The sequence below is a fragment of the Saccostrea echinata genome, unplaced genomic scaffold, assembly GCF_033153115.1.
Source record: "Saccostrea echinata isolate AGI-Se365-2 ecotype Australia unplaced genomic scaffold, CSIRO_AGI_Sech_v1 ptg000009l, whole genome shotgun sequence".
In the NCBI taxonomy this organism is placed as follows: domain Eukaryota; kingdom Metazoa; phylum Mollusca; class Bivalvia; order Ostreida; family Ostreidae; genus Saccostrea; species Saccostrea echinata.
This window is the reverse complement of record NW_026889758.1, coordinates 34,657,638-34,677,494: the sequence shown is the minus strand read 5'-3', so window position 1 is coordinate 34,677,494 and position 19,857 is coordinate 34,657,638. Positions and strand designations below refer to the sequence as shown.

The 19,857-nt window shown below is 33.1% G+C and overlaps 1 protein-coding gene across 2 annotated transcripts; it reads right to left on the bottom strand.

The window, feature by feature from the left end:
• Positions 1–2,324: 2,324 nt before the first annotated feature.
• Positions 2,325–19,339, bottom strand: LOC133182270 (protein expanded-like). 2 transcript variants are annotated; one of them, XM_061317050.1, is made up of 13 exons: positions 19,293–19,339; positions 17,153–17,310; positions 16,444–16,534; positions 16,202–16,281; positions 15,999–16,078; positions 15,610–15,796; positions 13,131–13,355; positions 12,958–13,029; positions 12,196–12,361; positions 6,501–6,698; positions 6,160–6,267; positions 4,915–5,816; positions 2,325–4,815 (listed from the first exon to the last, which is right to left on the bottom strand). In XM_061317050.1, the coding sequence occupies exons 2-13, from the start codon at positions 17,246–17,248 to the stop codon at positions 4,156–4,158; spliced, it is 2,865 nt and encodes a 954-aa protein (XP_061173034.1). In that variant the 5' UTR covers positions 17,249–17,310; positions 19,293–19,339; the 3' UTR covers positions 2,325–4,155. The 2 variants fall into 2 exon arrangements, with proteins under 2 accessions (XP_061173034.1, XP_061173033.1); XM_061317049.1 differs by having other exon boundaries at positions 19,194–19,328.
• Between the last annotated feature and the right edge of the window lie 518 nt (positions 19,340–19,857).

Below are 19,857 nucleotides of genomic sequence, written 5' to 3'. Positions count from 1 at the left end.
GTGAAAAAATCATTTCCATTTTTTTCTCTATTTTTTGATATTTTGAACACTTCTTTGGATTGAGGGGGTATGATGTAACACATTATATATATGGGATATATTCATGTGTGTTTGATGTTACTGTACAATGTCTCAAGGACCAGACACCATCATTTTTAAATTAAATGTCATAAATGCTTTCAGGCTACAAGAATTATGCAGCAGAGGTCAATAATCATAATAGTGTAAATTGAAATTAATGTGATTAAAGAAGACACTTTAAATAAAAGTCATTTTGATGAAATCCTCCTGTAAGATGGGATTTTTATCATTTATAAATGCTTTCATTACACACTACACAGTAACTTTCAAAATAAATATTAAAAAAAAAATAATAATATCTTCTTTAATATATTAAGCCAATTAATTTATGCACCAACACATAATTATTTCTACATTACACTATTCATTCACCAATACTGAAAATCTTGCCAAAGAGCTAGAGCCACGAACCATCAAAATGTGCCTTAACTCAAAAATGAATGAGGATTTCAATATAGATAGTAGAGACTTTTAGCTTTTCATTACTGTTTTTCTTTTTTAGATATCTATTATACTTTTTCAAGAAGAGATTTTACATTATGGTATTGTTTTCATTGAAATTTGCGTGAGGAACGTCATTATTTGTAACGTAACGTCATTATGTTACATCGTAACGTCGTAAAAAATCCATGATTGCAATTATATGAACACATTTAAAAACTTAAAATTGGAATAGAGAAGTATCTAATCAGCATCATGATCATTTTACCAAATGAATATATTAAAAAAAACAAAAACAAAGAAAGGTGTTGATTTCATATTGCAGTTTATGCGATAACTGCGCGCGAGTGTTAACTGATTACATTATATCCTATAGTACATGGAAAAATAATCTGTGTTTCCGAGACTGGGAATCATTTGACGAAGGAGCGTTCTAGAGTATCTGCTATCTTTGTACACACGAGCACTGCAATAATCCTTTTGTTTAGTATTAAAGTATCTTATACTATAGACATATAACTTATAAATGCTATATTCTACATTATTTTCTGATATCAAAAATAAATTCTGGAAAGCTTCATCTGAACTGGATAGAAATATAAAGGCAAATACATATTTTCAATAGAAAGTGATGTCCAGTGTGATAATTGTCAAACCCTTTTCGTAGCGAGCATTTGAGGCTATTAAAGATCTTATTCTAATTAAATTCAAATTGAATTATCAGAGAAGAGTATTTTGTGAGTGCGAAGGACTTATTTCCAAATCATAGGTGCGTTTTTACAATGATATGAATTAAAACAATTGAATGTCTCGCCGATTTTCGTTTAGAGAACAAAATTAACAGAGTTATTAGATCTATATAATAAAATGACCGATAGATGTCCTTGAAAACACTCCTCCACACATGCACACAAGAAACACGGACCCCTGTAAATTGGTAAGAAGAGTCTATTTAGCGGCTTGTTCAAGAGAAGTGTCTTACACCCGCACCCCCTTTCAGGGATTTTTTTATTGTCAAAACACCCCCCCCCCCTTTCCGCGCATTGGAATTTTTTTTTTTTTTCCCCTTTTTGTGTTCGTCAAAAAATTCTAAGTCGTTTTATTTTTTAAATGGGTATATGATATGTAAGCTGTTAGCTAAATAACATTATTGATAATTGGATCGAGAACACAATTAACCGATGCTGAATGCATAAATACCGTATAATTTCTTCATATAAAATATCAGTGTGTGAACAAGTCAAACTATTTCCGCTTCATGTATATCTAAAACGCGCATAAGTTTTGCGTATTGTATGTATCTTAGATAATAACCTTTGAATTAGGCATTTGTATTTTTATTAATATAATAAATCTGAAAAAAAAATTACGTTCAACATGTAGTACTGGCAAAAAATCGGAAACTGGTTTTCGACACTTTTCAATTATCTATTTTGAAATTATTTTGACAAACTTCTTCAAATTATCTATGACATGCAGTCGACGTCAAAAACGTCAAATTATGACGTCATCATTGATGTACGTAAGCATGAATGAAAAGAACGTAATTTTAAATTTTATATGAAACAACACATGTTAAATGTGAGTTTAAGATATTCTAAAACAAAATAATTGACAAATGAGGGATTATGTAGTTATCAAGAATAAATCTCATATACTAATAACTAATTTAAGCTATTTACGTATATAATGAACTCATAACTACTGTTAAAATGGAGGACCTTGCTTCATTTTCTGATAGCTCATCGTTCATAAAATGTAAAATTCATATTGGCCACACTCGAGTACCTCTAAGATATTTTGCTTAAAAAATGCATATATGTAATATTTTTCTCTCTGCAAAGTTTGGAATCGGTACTTGAGTGTGGCCACATTCAAATTTTGAAATAACTACCGTAAAATCGACGTTTTTTAGCAGTTTTTAACTTCATTTGTATATTTGATGCTGCGCATGTGCTAAAGACGGTGGTCTGTGTGGCAAAAAATTGTATGTAGAATAGCATGACATTGTGCACTACAATATAACATATGACAGGCTTAGTGATTTCAAACTTAAATTTTGTCTAAAATTTAAGGCACATTTTGATGGTTCGTGGCTCTAGCTCTTTCATTATTATCAGGAAGGAAAAAAGTTTTCCCATTGACAACAGCATTTAAAAATTATTATTACCCAGGATTTTATTAATAAATGAGCATGGAAAATGTTTGTTTTACAAACATGTAAGCATTGTAGTAAGGGCTATACTGACCGTGATTAAGAAATGCTGGCTATTAAGCCATTATCACAAGGTTAACATCACAGAATGATTCGCCGGTGGATTCACAGCTGCATTGTAAGCTATAGATCAGAATACAAAATTTTTCAGGATGTAAAAAAAAAGAACATTTTATACCAATAACTGTTATAAACTTTTCTCTAATAAATTCTAGAATAAATCTACATTATATTTCCTGTGTGCAGTTTAGTATCTTGAATACATAGAGAAAACTTCAATCTCCTGTTTCAAAGATTTGTGTATGCTTAGTGATAAAATCACTTTTTTCAAAATAAAAAAATCACATGTATTATCTGCATTAATATTACTGTTAAGATATTTTTCCAACTTTAACCGGGAACATATAAACCCACAATACACTGCATTTTCTTGAATATTTCTGCTAGTTTACAATGCAACTCTGAAATCCTTCATTACAATAAAAAAGGAAAAGAAACTTCATCTCTGAAGCTCATCCGAAAAACTAAAATAATATCATGGTAAAATGCATAAACTTTGATACAAAACATTTCAAAGTTAAAATTCCAATACAAATACACATACATATATATATATATATATCTATACCTTAAAGCTCAAACAATCAGCTGGAAATATGATATTTACCATCTTCATGATATTTTGCCTTTCAAGACAAAATGAGAATATTACAACCTTTCATATTGAGATATAGGTATCACAACATTTTTTTTTTAACCATATCATATAACAATGATTTATTTTATTGCAAATGTAGAGAAAAACAAAATATGTGTGTATACAGAGAAAATGTGATACACATATTAAAATATAAATTTGTAATATAAAATCTTATCCAATTAAATTGCATAGAATGCTTTTTCAACACAAATTTATAACATTATATAACAGTATTGACATGGTCCTGTTCTTTTTCAATACCAAAATTTTCAAAGTACACTAAAGATCATTTTCTTAGATGTACATATGTACATGAATGTACAAAATTTTGAAACAATGTAAATGTTAGAACAATATCATTTTGTGCACAGCACATAAAAATAATATTTGATAAAAAATAATCTTCAACAATAAAAATATCTACTCTTCAGTATTCTGACACACTCTAACATCCTTTTTGGCAGTAAATATTTTTTATCTTTCACTGAACTTAACAAACTGTACTCTGAAAATTCACTCATCAATACAAACATAATCAAAATCTCAAAATGTATTTGTTCAATCATTATAAGTGTATTTCAGATCTACTGTCTGGAAGAAAGCGGGATTAATCTTTGTAAACATCAGCAGTTATGAAAAGTATGTCTTGCAGATATAAAGTGAAAAGATTTGTAAGAAAAAAAATTGAATATGAATAATAGGTATCCAGGTGCTGCATTTATGCTATCCCATATGTCTCTTTAAAAGCTTTCTGACTGATGTTCCTGTCCGTTGTACTATGTCCACCACTTGAAAGTTTAGAAGGTATCATTAAATGACTCGCTATTGACTGTGGTGAGTATCTATCACCAATCATTTGTTGTCTTGCAAAGTCCAAAGCGACTGAATTTGCTAGAGAAGAAGGTGCCACTAAGATCCCACCCAGGGCATGTGGCATGCTACTGTGGTTATCAAAGTACCCAGGCATCATAGCAACATTACCATTCATCAAGGTCAACTGGGAGTCAAGGTCAAAGTTTTCACTATGCCAGCTGTATGGTCGTGTAGGGGTGACTGGAGTTACCATAGCCTGAGAGGATTCCGGATAACAAGATGACAAACGCCGAGAATCCAATTCATGTGATAGATGCGATATCCTAGAGTCCGTTGACCTCATTGAACTCATATCATATGCACCAATCATGGGTACTGTTACTTTTGGATATGGAGTTTGCATCAATGATTTGTCATTGCAAAGCTTTGTTATCATGGAAAATGAAGAAAATGCACTGGGCTGACCTCTAATTTCCTCTAATTCTGGATGGAGAATTTCCTCTTGATTATTGACTGAAATTTGAGTCGGTGGGTTTTCATTCTTTGGCTCATTTTCTTGTTTCACCTGCAAGAAGAAAATCCATGGTTTATTCTGTCTAGATATTACTTTACACATTATCACAATTTGACAATTTTCCTTGTGAATGACGCAAAGAATTCTTACCTCTTCAAGATCAGATTCTACATAGTCTACAGACCCACTCTCTGAAGTTCCAGATAACTTGGGGTCCAAATTACTAGATCCAGACAATGCTGAGTCAGTGGATTCATTGTGACTTAGGTCTGCAAACATTGGTGGTGGGGCCAGATACTCCTTTGTCATTTCTGGTAGGGTCATTTCACTGTTAGGAATGTAGGACTCAGTCATCTCTGGTTTGGTGTAGGACACTTCCGTCATCACGCCTTGAGTAACTGGAGGATAGCTGGATAAAACAAGGTTACCAGCCAAGGCATCTAACACTGAGGTGCCACATCCACTACATGGTGCCAGGGTGCTAGGGAAAGTAGTCTGCAATTGATTTGAAATTGGAGGAACAAAGGGTTCATTCTCCTGGAGTTGATATCTTCCAAAGTTCTTGTTAAAGCTATCCGCACGACTTGTGCTTCTACTAACAGGCTGTGAAAAGGAAATTGCATCTGAATGACTAAAGCTAGAGGTGGTAGTGTGTGCGACATAGACGGGCACTGTCCTAGCACTGTTGTAAGTGGGTGGTACTGATTGAGGAGGGCAGGGCAAACTGAGTCTTCCTCCTTGTAAGGAGCCAAGACTACTCCCGCTCGGAGACTTGTTCATGTGCTCAGAACTGTTAAACATAGTGCTTGAACTCTGAACACTGTGGGTACTATGTCCACTGTGTGCACTGATATCAGACCTATGAGCACCAATGACAGGTGTGGCGGTGGGTGATATTCTATCGATGTGCCGGATGATGGGTGATGTACTCGGTGGGAGGGTGGGTCTTCCCAGTGAGGGTGAGTGATCTACACGTTTTATTCCTCGACCTACTGAGGCAGACTTATAGTCCAGCTTAGGGCTAGTCTTCTTACTTCGTGAAGGAACATAACCTGAAAGCATTTCCAAATAACCTGACTTTAGTCAAAGTAAAATAAAGGCTTTCAAATAATATATGACAAATTTTCAAAGTCTTGACTATTGCAGTGAATTGTATTTTCTTAATGTAAAAAGGTTACATGACTATTATAATCATGAGGTCTCAAACCCATAAATTGAGAAAAAGACTTGAGTCAAATTTTCATATTATTAAAACTAAATTTTCATTTATATGCTTCTATTTGAAAATCATACAAACTTGCAACTTTTCAAACATGTTTCTTAAAAAAAGGAATCAAGAATTAAAATCTAAATTTTGCCGTAAGTTTATTCTCAGTTTATTATTATCATTCGTACTTGGCAATGTGGAGATGACTCCATCAGCTTTCAATCTCCCTTGACGAGGAGACATTCTAAAGCTTGACACTTGTGGTGGACAATCTATAATAATTTCCTTGTTGTGATCTACAAAACAACAAAATTTCAAATAAAAATCCATTTAACATTTCTTCTTAAAATCTACCTAATCATATAAATTATATATTTTTTATAAACTTAAAACAAAATTTATGATAAACTATAATTGTCACAAAATAAATTTAAGCATTCAATACCCTATGATACTTTATTTTTTTTCAAATAGATGGCATATAAACTCTCTCAGTAATCTAATTACAAAATCTACTGAGAAGGCTTACCATCACTCTCTTCAAAACTGATGGTCATTTTGTCACTGGCAATGCCTGACGTGGTGTTAGAACTAGCATCACTGACCACAGAGAACCTGGTGGTTGTGCCTTTAGAAGAGGGAGATAAGTTTCCACGGAAAGCTCCTCCATTTGTCACAAGGTCTTGAGTGTCTGAGTAAATATAAGACTCTCGATATCTCCTCTTATCTGAAATAATATTTCCAAATCAATAAATTATCTTCTTTCAAAAAGTACATGTACTGTGGAATCATTAGATTTCGAGATGGCTCATTTTTCATGGTATTCGTAGGTACCTCTCATCAGACTCATTCATGAATTAACATCCTCAACAAATTAAATAATAAACTATGGTTACAAAGTCATATTTCCTTTTGTAGGCATAAGAGAATACCCCATGAACCTGTAAAATTTGAGCAATCCACGAAAATTGGCCCCCATGAATTTTAAAGATTCCACAGTAAGTATAAAATGAATCTTTTTTAATCTTTTGAAAGATCATCTTCAGAACCAGAAGTCTCTGATGAGACTGTAGCTCTACTGGTCTGTTTGTATAACAAAAGAAAAGTAGCACTTGGATTTGAAACATTGCAACATGCAACAATAAATAGAATTATGTATCTTAATGTAGTCTACTTTTGTGACAAGTTATATTGAAATCAAATGAAAACTAGGAGTAGTAGCGTTTTGAAAGTATTTCACTAAAATTTCTATTTTTAGTAACCATGACAACACCATTCACCCAAATAAAAAAAACAGAAATACATATTATGTATCGTAGTGTATTCTAACTGTGTGCCAAATTAGATTGAAATCAGACCAAAAATTGTAGGAGGAGTAACGTTTTAAAGGAATTTCAAAGAAATTTCTATTTTAAGTAACCATGGCAACACTGTCCATCGAATTCAAAAACCAATGCAATGAAAGAAAAAGTGAGCAAGCTCACATACCCCACGCTCCCCCAAAAATCAACAATGCAACACATTTTAAATACACAATATAATTATTCAAAAAGGGGCATTACTTGCAAAAAATCACATCAAAACTTCTTGCATATAAGGACATTCAAATCTTTGTATGTTACAAATTTAATTGGGCTGAAGTTTCTAGATAAATAGTGGAATCAAAATTTCTTGGTAATATACAAATCTATACATTATATCTGAAATACCTACAAAGTTTCAGGAAATTCAGTGCAGGAGTTATGCTGACAAACTGTTATTTAAATTCCTCAGTGATTTCGATTTGTTAATGAGTATAAGTCCATGTCCAACACATGACAATTTACACATTTAAATAATTGATGGAAACAAAATTATGATGTAGTCATATGAATTTGTTTTTATATAGTGTACTTATGAAATGATTTAAGGCAAAGCACCAATTTGAGAGGGGTGGGGGTTGGGGTTGAGAACTATCCAAGATTTTGTGTGTTGTGTGTGTGAGGGTGTGTGTGTGTGTGTTATATCATTAATATTTTGATCTCAAAATCAATAGGGGTCTTTTAAGGTCATGAAATATTTCACATAAAATTTAATTACAAAATTTAAAGCTGATTCCAGTGGATTTCCTTATTACCTAGCTGGAAAGTTTCTTCAATAATAGGCAAAACTCTTAAGGCAAAAATAATGGAATCAGAATTTCCTGGTAATATGCACATCTACACACTGTGTGCTAAATATCTGCAAAGTTTAACCAAATTCCTTGCACAGTTTAAGAGGAGTTGCACTAACAAACTGTTCGTCTCTATATTCAAGATATGGCCAAAAATCTGAGTTGAAAAGTGCCGAAATTCCCAGAAAAATAATGGAATCGAAATTTCCTGGTAATATGCACATCTACACACTGTGTACTAAATATCTGCAAGGTTTGACCAAATTCTGTGCAGCGGTTTAAGAGGAGTTGCGCTGACAAACTGTTCATCTCTATATTCAAGATATGGCCAAAAATTTATGTTGAAAAGTGCCCAAATTCCCAGAAAAAATAAAGGAATCGGAATTTCCTGGTAATATGCACATCAATACATTGTGTCCTAAATATCTGCAAAGTCTGACCAAATTCTGTGCAGCGGTTTATGAGGAGTTGCACTGACAAACTGTTCATCTCTATATTCAAGATATGGCCAAAAATCTAAGTTGAAAAGTGCCGAAATTCCAAGAAAAAATAAAGGAATCGGAATTTCCTGGTAATATGCACATCAATACATTGTGTCCTAAATATCTGCAAAGTTTGACCAAATTCTGTGCAGCGGTATATGAGGAGTTGCGCTGACAAACTGTTCATCTCTATATTCAAGATATGGCCAAAAATCTGAGTTGAAAAGAGCCGAAATTCCCAGAAAAATAATGGAATCGGAATTTCCTGGTAGTATGCACATCTACACATTGTGTCCTAAGTATCTGCAAAGTTTGACCAAATTCTGTGCAGCGGTTTATGAAGAGTTGCGCTGACAAACTGTTCATCTCTATATTCAAGATATGGCCAAAAATCTAAGTTGAAAAGTGCCGAAATTCCAAGAAAAAATAAAGGAATCGGAATTTCCTGGTAGTATGCACATCTACACATTGTGTCCTAAATATCTGCAAAGTTTGACGAAATTCTGTGCAGCGGTTTCTGAGGAGTTGCGCTGACAAAAAAACAGGACTGACGGACTGACTGACTGACTGACACACTGACTGACTGACTGACGGACGGGTCAAAAACATTATACCCCCCACAACTTGTTGCGTGGGGTATAATAAATTATGTATCTTAGTATAGTCTTCTTGTATGCCTAATTATATTAGAAGCAGACTAAAACTGTAGCAGGAGTAGTGTTTTAAAGGAATTTCACAGAAATTTCTATTTTTAGTAACCATGGCAACACCGTCAATTGAATAAAAAAACCAATGCAATAAATTATGTATCTTAGTGTAGTCTACTTGTGTGCCAAGTTATATTGAAATCGGACCAAAACTGTAGGAGGAGTAGCATTTTAAAGGAATTTCACAGAAATTTCTATTTTTAGTAACCATGGCAACACCGTCCATTGAAATCAAAAAACGATGCACTAAATTATGTATCTTAGTGTAGTCTACTTGTGTGCCAAGTTATATTGAAATTGGACCAAAACTGTAGGAGGAGTAGCATTTTAAAGGAATTTCACAGAAATTTCTATTTTTAGTAACCATGGCAACACCGTCCATCAAAATCAAAAACCGATGCACTAAATTATGTATCTTAGTGTAGTCTACTTGTGTGCCAAGTTATATTGAAATCGGACCAAAACTGTAGGAGGAGTAGCGTTTTAAAGGAATTTCACAGAAATTTCTATTTTTAGTAACCATGGCAACACCGTCCATCGAAATCAAAAACCAGTGCACTGAATTATGTATCTTATTTTAGTCTACTTGTGTGCCAAGTTATATTGAAATCGGACCAAAACTGTAGGAGGAGTAGCGTTTTAAAGGAATTTCACAGAAATTTCTATTTTTAGTAACCATGGCAACACCGTCCATCGAAATCAAAAACCGATGCACTAAATTATGTACCTTAGTGTGGTCTACTTGTGTGCCAAGTTATATTGAAATCGGACCAAAACTGTAGGAGGAGTAGCGTTTTAAAGGAATTTCACAGAAATTTCTATTTTTAGTAACCATGGCAACACCGTCCATCGAAATCAAAAACCGATGCACTAAATTATGTATCTAAGTGTAGTCTACTTGTGTGCCAAGTTATATTGAAATCGGACCAAAACTGTAGGAGGAGTAGCATTTTAAAGGAATTTCACAGAAATTTCTATTTTTAGTAACCATGGCAACACCGTCCATCAAAATCAAAAACCGATGCACTAAATTATGTATCTTAGTGTAGTCTACTTGTGTGCCAAGTTATATTGAAATCGGACCAAAACTGTAGGAGGAGTAGCGTTTTGAAAAATTGTTTACAGACAGACAGACAGACAGACAGACAGACAGACGGACGGACGACGGACACCTTACTATCGCATATGCTCTTCTGGTCTCTGACCAGTAGAGCTAAAAAGGGCATTCTTTTCTGTTAAAATTTTGAAAACCTTATACCGTAAATCTGGAAATTTATTTTTGCGAATCTGGGTCAAAAGGGTGTTGATTAATTTTTACGTTTTAAAATTTTGCGAATTGTCATTGGCGCTAAAAATAAAAAGCTCTTAAAATTTTCATAACATACATTTTATAAGTTACAGATGTGCATACAATGAATTATGCATGTACATACAATCACATTCCTTTCGTCGGGGTTTCATTATACACGAGAGTAATTTCTTCGTTAACTATCTGTTGTGCTAAGAATTCATTGTTAGATAAACATGATAAAATAACTGGCCTTTCTTTGTTAGAGAAATAATTTAAAAGAGACATACTGCCAGTCAAACAATCGGACGATATTGAATGTAGTTAATGCATGGATTATCACGGATAATTAGCCTGTAGTATGAACAGATATTCACCGGGTTAAAAAAAGAAGACACCGGTTGTCAGAAAAATTTTTGTTTACATTTTTTGTTGTTTATTTATTTTTAAAAAAAATATTTTTGCAAATGCAATGCACTCGCAAATTTGCTAAAAATTTATCTACAGTAAAAATTTCCAGATTTACGGTATACATTGCTTTAATTCTCCAACCAAAAGTCTCTGACGAGATTGTAGCTCTATTGGTGTGTACTTCTAACAAAGGAGGAGAAAAGTAGCATTTGTTGTTGAAACTATGCAACAGCAATAAATAGAATAATGATGCTTGGTTTAGTCTCTTTTTTGGCAAGATTTATTGCAATCAACTAAAACTGTAGGAGGAGTAGTCTTTTGAAATAATTTCAAAGAAAATTCTATTTTTAGTAACCATGGCAACACCTTTCATCAATTTAAAGAATTATGTAGCTCAGAGTAGTGCTCCAAGTTATACTGAGATCAGACCAAAACTGAAGGAGGAGTAGCATTTTGAAAGAATTTCCAAAAAACTTCTATTTTTAATACCTATGGCAACATCATTCATTGAAATCAAAAACCAACACACTGAATTATGTATCTTAGTGTAGTCTACTTGTGTGCCAAGTTATATTTAAATCAGACCAAAATGTAGGAGGAGTATATCACAAAAATTTCTATTTTTTAGTAACCATGGCAACACTGTTCCTATATTTAAATCAGACCAAAATGTAGGAGGAGTATTTCACAAAAATTTCTATTTTTTAGTAACCATGGCAACACTGTTCCTCAAAAAGATAAACAGAATAATGTATCACTGAGCAGTCTACCTGGGTGTCAACTAATACTGAAATCAGACCAAAACTGTTGGAGGAGTAGCGTTTTGGAAGCATTTCATGGAAATTTCTCTTTATTGTAACCATTGCAACACTGTTCAATGAAATCAAAAACCGATATAAAGAAATATGTATCTTAGTGTAATCTACTTAAGTGCATAAGTTATATTGAAATCAGACCAAAACTGTAGGAGAAGCATTTTAAAAAATTGTTTACAGATGGACAGCTTATCAGACGGATGGACGACGGACACCTTACTATCACATAAGCTCTTCTAGTCGATGACCAGAAAAGTTAAAAATCAATCCAAGTCTGCTATATGCTCTTCAAAATCTTTTGATCAAGCACACCATAGATATAGAAAGCCTAATTCAATTCTTTCAGAATCACAGAATTTACACTCATACCTTCTGCATCTAGATGTCTGATCTCCATAAGCTTGGGTTGGATGGCCATCTGGAACATGTGAGTTGTCCGACACAGAGACAGCAGGTACTTGGACTTGCTATCAGAGTCTGTGTAGTAAGCAAATTTTCTCCCTCCTGGGCCAGACTGAATCTCAAACTTCTTTTTCTACAAACAAGGAAAATATTTCATTTGAGAGCACTAATTAAAATAATATAAATGAATCATTTAAAGAAATAGTGCCCCCCCCCCCCTTTTTGTCATATCTGTTTTGATATTAATCAACAATAAAATAATTGACCACAATCTTTGAAATATTGATGAAACAGATCAACAACCAAATACTTCAAAGTATCATACAATTCTTTTTTTATATAAAATATGAGGAGGGTAGAAAGTTGTTCAGGTATAAAGTGCCTGTGAGAAATTTCAAAACGTGAAAAGAAAGAAAACAAACTCAGAATGACCAATTTTCATCATTTAAGCCTATATAACCGTGAATATTAATGCTTTATTAGCCATAATTAAATAGGAATTAAACTTTAAAATATTATCAGATGGTTGATTAGTAGGTACGAATATATGAATATTAAGTGTTTGGGGTTTGAAATACATGTAATTTTGTGGGTTATGGGGGTAATAGGAACCTCTTCCAGACCCTGCTCCCTCCAAACACAAATTCAGTTCTGCAATACCCACACGTTAGCTTCCACTTTCTATTACTTACCATACCCACAAGTTAACTTCCATTTTCTATTACTTACCTCAAAGTGAAGTTTTCCAATATCAGGCCATAAAAATGTTGAAATGAGATTTTTGAATGAATCATCAATTTCCTATAATGTATAAGAATGAAGTTTTAAAATAAATATTTTTTCTGTAAAACTTCTTTAATCTGTACGTTTATCATTTCATAAAAGTATCACTGGAAATTTACCTCATATAATTCAATTCCTTTGGCACAAACACCTAACCATGCATTGCAAGTTTTGTCAGTTTTCCGTTTCCGCAGACGATAAAAATGAAGATTGTGTGCAGCAGGTGACATGGAGGCCTCACGAATAAAACGCAACTCTGCCTCCGACTTTGTAACATTTTGTAAATCTTGATGAATGACTGGTGTGTTATTCACAATGTAGTTTTCTCCCCTTCTCTTTACCATCTGAAAATATTTTCTAAGCCATGTAAGATTACCTCAATAATTTTAAAAAAGCTTTTAATTTTTGTATTTGTTCTATCTACTTCCTAAACACAAAGATGATCTAAACTAACAGTGTAATTTTCAATGTAAAGAGTCTCACCTGTTGTGGAATTTATTTGTATGTTATAAGTGGTTTAACTGGGTTAATATTTTAATACATTTATTGCCTAAGTCAACTGATTATTTCATATCTACATATGTAATTCAGTTCTGCAAGATCAAAAGAACTTGAGGCCCATGGGCCACAGCAATTACCTGAGTCAATAGGGCCCTGTCATTTTTCTTTTCTCCTATATATTCCTATGTTAAACTTTGATCCCCTGTTTTAGTCCCACCCTACCCTCACAGTGCCTGGGAAGGTCAAAGAATAGGTGGGGCCAATTTCATGAAATGATAGGGCCATTTTGATTTTGTTAGGCTGAGAAAAAAAAAACATTGGGGCCATTTCGGTATTAAAAAAATGGATTTATGAGTGTGATTGATCACTGTTTGTTATTTTTACCTAAAATTAAATATCACAGTATGATCACTTTGCATTTTTGTTGTGACTTATGATGCATATATTTTTGACGACAGCATTTAAGTAAATGAACAAAACACTAGAGGAATAATATTGATAATCATTGTACCTGACATTGACTTGATGATTTTTTTTACCTATCTAAGATATTCATGCAGTGAATTATTCTAACCTGGCAAGTATTTCAAAAAATTATATTAAAACTAAAAGCACCAAAAAGTTGGGTTTTTTTTAAATGCTGATTTACAGATTGAGGGAAGGACAAAGTTAAGTAGACTTTATTGATATGGTATTACATTGTAAGCAAACATTTTCTATGTGCAAGACTTTCGTAAAGTTAAAATTTTCAATGCTATGATCAGCCATCCAAAATGACTTGTCAGTTACGAACCATGTGCGAGAAAAAAGTTTCTGTTTCTTTGCTAGCAGAATGTCATTATGGTGGTTCCAATTTTATAATTCCATACTACTATCGACATCGAAATTTGATGAAATCGTCTGTAATGCACCAACTGCAATGAACTCAGAAATGAGAAAATCATACACGGTCTCATTTTGCTGAATATTTGAGGGATGAGCCACATGGCACAGCACACCATTATTGCATTGCACCATTTTTCCGCAGTATGAACATATGTTGCATGGTGCGACCCCTTCCCAGGTCCTGCCCCCAGGTGTCATGACAAACTTGAATCTAAACTATCTGAGGATGCTTCCATATCAATATGATTAATCATGGCTTTGTAATTTTTTTTTTTAAGAAGATTTTATAGATTTTTTCCTATATATTTCTATGTAAAACTTTGACCCCCATTGTGGCCGCACCCTACCCCTGAAGGTCATGATTTGAACAAACTTGAATCTTAACTATCTGAGGATGCTTCCATAATAATATGATTAATCATGGCTTTATTGTTCTTGAGAACATTTTTATAGATTTTTTCTATATATTCCTATGCAAAACTTTCATCCCCCATTGTGGCCCCACCCTATCCCCAGGGGTCATGATTTCAACTCAGGGCTCTCTATTGTCTATAGTTGGGACCATTCAAGGGCCCCTTCCCAATTCAAAAAGGTACCTTTTTTCCCAATTGAATGTGTTAATTTTCCCAACAGTCATTTCTCCAAAAAATTAAAGAAAATATAGTTGGATATATAATAACTTATTTGCTATTCATATTCCTCTGTATTGCAAAACAAAAATTAGTTGATAACATAGACCAGAAACCCAATATATCATGATTTTAAAGTATGATGGTTATCCCAAGATTTCCCAAAAGGTTGCTATTTTCCCAATCTTTACCGCCTTGGTCCCATTCCCAAAAAGTAGTGCAAGAGCCCTTTCAACAAATATAAATCTACATTAAGTAATGAAGATTTCACGCAAGTTTCAACTTCTTAGCTCATTGGTTCTAGAGAACATTTTTAAAAGATGCCCCAAATTTCACTAATTCTTAATCATCTCCCCTTGAAAAAGGGTGTTGCCCTTCATTTGGACAAACTTGAATCCCCTTTACCCATGGATGCTTTGTGGCAAGTTTGGTTAAAATTGGCCCAGTGGTTCTGAAGAAGAAGTTGAAAATGTGAAAAGTTTACAGACAGACTTACACACAAACACCAGACAAAATGTGATTAGAAAAGCTCACTTGAGCTTTCAGTTCAGGTGAGCTAAAAACACTACTATAAATAAATTACCCATGCAGGAAAGTATTCCCTTGGATCAAAGTAACCCTCTCCATGCTTGTCTGAATTATAATTGCCAAAATCTGCCTGAAGTGCATAAGACACCATTTGAAAACACTTTCCTTCTGAACAAACATGATTGTAACTCAGCAGATTTTCCTTTAACTGGAGATAATACAGGTGTCTAGTAACTTTTTCCCTGGAAGAAAAAAATTCAGTTATAAAGACTCCTCATTTCTATGTTGTACTTAAAATACTTTGTTAATTTTTTTAAAATCTGAAACAGTAAAATACAATATTTCAAATATAAAGGAATATAACTAAAACTTTAGGTTTTATAAAGAATTTTACATATAGACTTTGTGTCAGATTTTAAGTTTCCATCTCATAACAAGTCTTACCTAAGTAACACAAACTGATCAACATAGAAATGAACACGGAAATGAACTGTTAAGATTGGCTGACCACGTTCATCCAATCCCTATCAAACAAAAAAACCATAATAAGTTGATTTTTTTAAATATTCATATGCTTAACTATATTTAAATATCAAATAATGCTATCAAATGAGACTGTATAATCTGCATTTATTTTTAAATTATACCTCTCCGTTTCCTGATTTCCATGACTTAGGAGCTTGTCTGTGGATTTTCTCATCCAATGCAACAAACAAATATTCCTCATCTAGAATAATCAATAAGTAATAATCAAATCAGTGTTTACAACAATCAAAAAGCAATGATTATAACTAATGTTTACAATAATCAATAAATAATAATCACAACCAGTGCTAAAACATTATTACACTATACAAAGATGTATCCTACACATTGATAACATTCAAACCTTTCTTTTGTGCCAGTCCAAAGTACTCCGTTTCCCTAAGATTTAGGTAAGAGGTAATCTGGTTGAAGACGTCCAGAAATTTGGACTTGACCTAGGAAGACATGAAATATTTTTAAAATGTGAACTGATTTCATCATGTATTTTTATATTCATTTTCATGAAAACACCTTTTTCTGGTTCAAATACCATATTATCCCTATTACCTGCCCAGGACACTTAGAAAATTAGAAAATGAGGACACTTACCAGGTCTGTCTGTTAAAAAAAATTTATGTTGGGTTACAAGACATGAATAGTATTACATGTATCGCAAATGGAAATAAACTTTTATAAAAGTACCCCCACCTAAAATGCATTTTAAAATGTTAAGTGGTATATGCCCCTACACTCTTAAAACAACATAGGTATCAGACTAACATTTTAAGAAGGCATAAATGATATAAACACTATGTTTAAAAATTAGAATAGGCATTCCAAAAATAAAAACACTATATTTAGACATAAGATTAGTCATTCTAAGAATAAATTATTAAATATCTTCAGTGCATAGTGGTTTAATCTTGTTTTAAAGTTAAATCATAAGGTAAGAAATATATGAGGAAGGGGGGTCCTTATTCTTAGTGAATTAAAAAAGGTTCTGGGGGCACTTCTAGGGGCAGGGGTGCTCAATAGGGCAAATATGGTATTCTATTTCCAGCTTCACCACTCACATCCACTGTGACTTGATAGGCTTCTCCATTCAATAAGATGACATTTACTATTTTCTTCTTTTTATTAGCAGCATTATGCAGGGACAGTGAGGACATAATTCACTAGTCAGAAATCTTATCGCCTTCTGTACCTCCTCTGGTGTATAGCCATAATACACCTGTAAAAAAAATATTATGTAAACATTGCTGTCTAAATTTCATGGATTCCAAGCTTACTGTTTAAAATACACATATTTACTACTTTTGAGGTCCATCTATATGAAGTAGTAATTTATGTTACTTTAAGGTTTAAAATTATTTTCTGGGAACAACTTTACTTTAGTGGTCCCCTGAAAAATGCAATAAAATATAGCGTTCCAATATACAACTCCAATATATAAGAAATAGTGTGAACAATAAAATTTTTTTCAAAAATATGAGGTTTTGGGCCTTTTGACCTCAAAATTGAAATCTACAATGAAAACTAAAGTTTAGAACTTCGTTTTTAGCCTCATTCTCTAAAAATATTCAATAAATAATGTTCTTTATGCAGTGAAAATTTGACAAAAATAATTGTCAAAGAAGTGCATGCAGCGCACGCTTAATGCCGTTTCTTTCGTACTTAATCATTTTTTGATGTAAAAAAATTTAATTTGTTGATACTGAGAGTTCTTGCAAAAATACATGGATCTTTAGAAGGGTCTTTAACCAAATGAAGGATTCAACTGAATTTCATGACTAATTTAAAAGATTCTTCTGTAATAAAAATACACACTAACCCTTATCTCTTGTGGGTATGCGAGGACTAACCCAAATCTCTACGGGGCTGGTGCGAGAATTACCCTAATCAGTCAAATAGTGTGTGAGGACTAGCCCTAATTTTTCAGATCAGTGGAAGACTAAATCTAATCAAACAAAGTACTTTTGCGAGATCTTATCCTAGTCTGTCAGGTAGGTGCAAGACGAACCCTGATCAATTGAGTGGTGTGTGAGACTAACCCTTAAAAGTCAGGTGATGTAAATCTTACATCTTAGTGCAATGAGCATGCCAATTGTGTGGATCTGGGGACCAGTAAGTAAAGATAAAAGTCTACCCATTTTCTGCTACTGAAATAAATTTGTCTTGTTATGCCTTGCAATGAAAGAAAAATCTATCCTCCCTTCTCTTTTTCTCCTCTTCACCTCCCAATCTTTTTTTTATTTTGCAAATGCTGAATTTCACCAATCATTCTGCTAAAATTGAAAAATTAACCGTAATAAATATACTTCTAAGTCGATGTGTTTACCATGTGATCAAGATTAAGATCAGATGAAGGAAAATTTATTTTGATATTTGCATTCACCAACTTACATGAAGTATAAAATAGTATTATTACAAAACCTTTCATTCATCTTCTTAGTAAAAATAATTTTAAATGCCTCGAGTTCTAAAATTGCATCAAATATTTGTTGAAAGCCTCTTACAGGAGATAACTTTCTATGATCAATGGATTATTTTTCTAATTGCTATCCTAATTAATGTAATGATATTTTGCACCTCATTCAATAAAATGTTTCTATATGTACCTTCATTGTCATGTAAAATTTTAATATTCTGTCCTTCATAATTCTACATATTATATTTTCTCAACAGAGCAAGATACTAAGGTACATGGAGTCACGACCTTTCAAATCTTCTGACCTGAGACAAAGTTTCCTTAGACAATTGTTCTTAGGATGCATCTCAGACAATCTTCCCCCTGATACATGGTTACATTATGTGTCATAACAACACACATGTAAGGATGCAAATGCTTTCATTTCCACCACAAAAGCTCAAAAGGTTAAAATTTTTATTCCTTTGTTTGTTTTTTATTCTTAACAATCCTCATAAAATAAACAAGTTGCTTCCACTGTGGCCAAAACATGTTTTTTTGACCTGACAGGGACAATCAATACACACGTGTGAACGAGTGTATACGTGCTGTGCGTCCCAATGGGAGCACCGGTGGAAAAAGTTGTCCCTTAAAACGAGTTTAACGCGCTCAATTTCAACAGATCTCGTTGACATGCCATCACTTACCTCTTAAATTAAAGTATGACGGTAGTGGATCAGGAGTACTTTCGCTTTTTATGCATTAATTGAGTGATACTCATTCAACTAAGAAACAAAATTCCTTACATTCCATTCTCTTTTCTTAACTCTAGCGAGCCTCGCTTTCATTTCTTGTAATCTCGAACCTAATCCCAAGACTAATATTTTCAAGCATGCATTAAAAATTAATTTCAATTCGGTAAAATGATGATCACAATTATTAAACATTCCGTTTAAATTATTCAAATTTCCTTATTTTGGTTCCTCTTTTAAATTAATTTTGCTTCGAGATTTCAACTCAAACCACAACAAAACAAACAATGTGCGCGAAATAAGAAAAGTCCTTAACTGGCTTAAGAAGTAGGTATGTTAACGTCAAGTGTCAAAATGGGTCTAGAAACGAAAAAAAGTTAGTTTTGGGAAATTAAGTTGGAAGTAGAACATACAGCTCAGTCTAAACTGCACTGCTCAAGAACGGTATTCCGAATTATCTCGGCGATTTCATTTGTAGGTAACTGTTCAGCTTTTGGTGATTAAACCGCTTCGCAGTTTATAAAGTGTAAACTGCCCCAACACAGGCAATACAGTATAACTTGAGTATCTATTAAATTTATTCCTTAAATATGAAACTTATGAATCAATAAGAATATTT

Bases quoted from the DNA above. Each gene is read 5' to 3' on its own strand.
- LOC133182270 (XM_061317050.1), bottom strand. From the start codon at position 17,248: ATGTCCTCACTGTCCCTGCATAATGCTGCTAATAAAAAGAAGAAAATA. The intron at 16,079-16,201 runs GTATAATTTAAA...TTTGTTTGATAG, and splicing joins GGAAATCAGGAAACGGAGAG to GGATTGGATGAACGTGGTCA. The intron at 13,030-13,130 runs GTAAATTTCCAG...TATACATTATAG, and splicing joins AAGGAATTGAATTATATGAG to GAAATTGATGATTCATTCAA.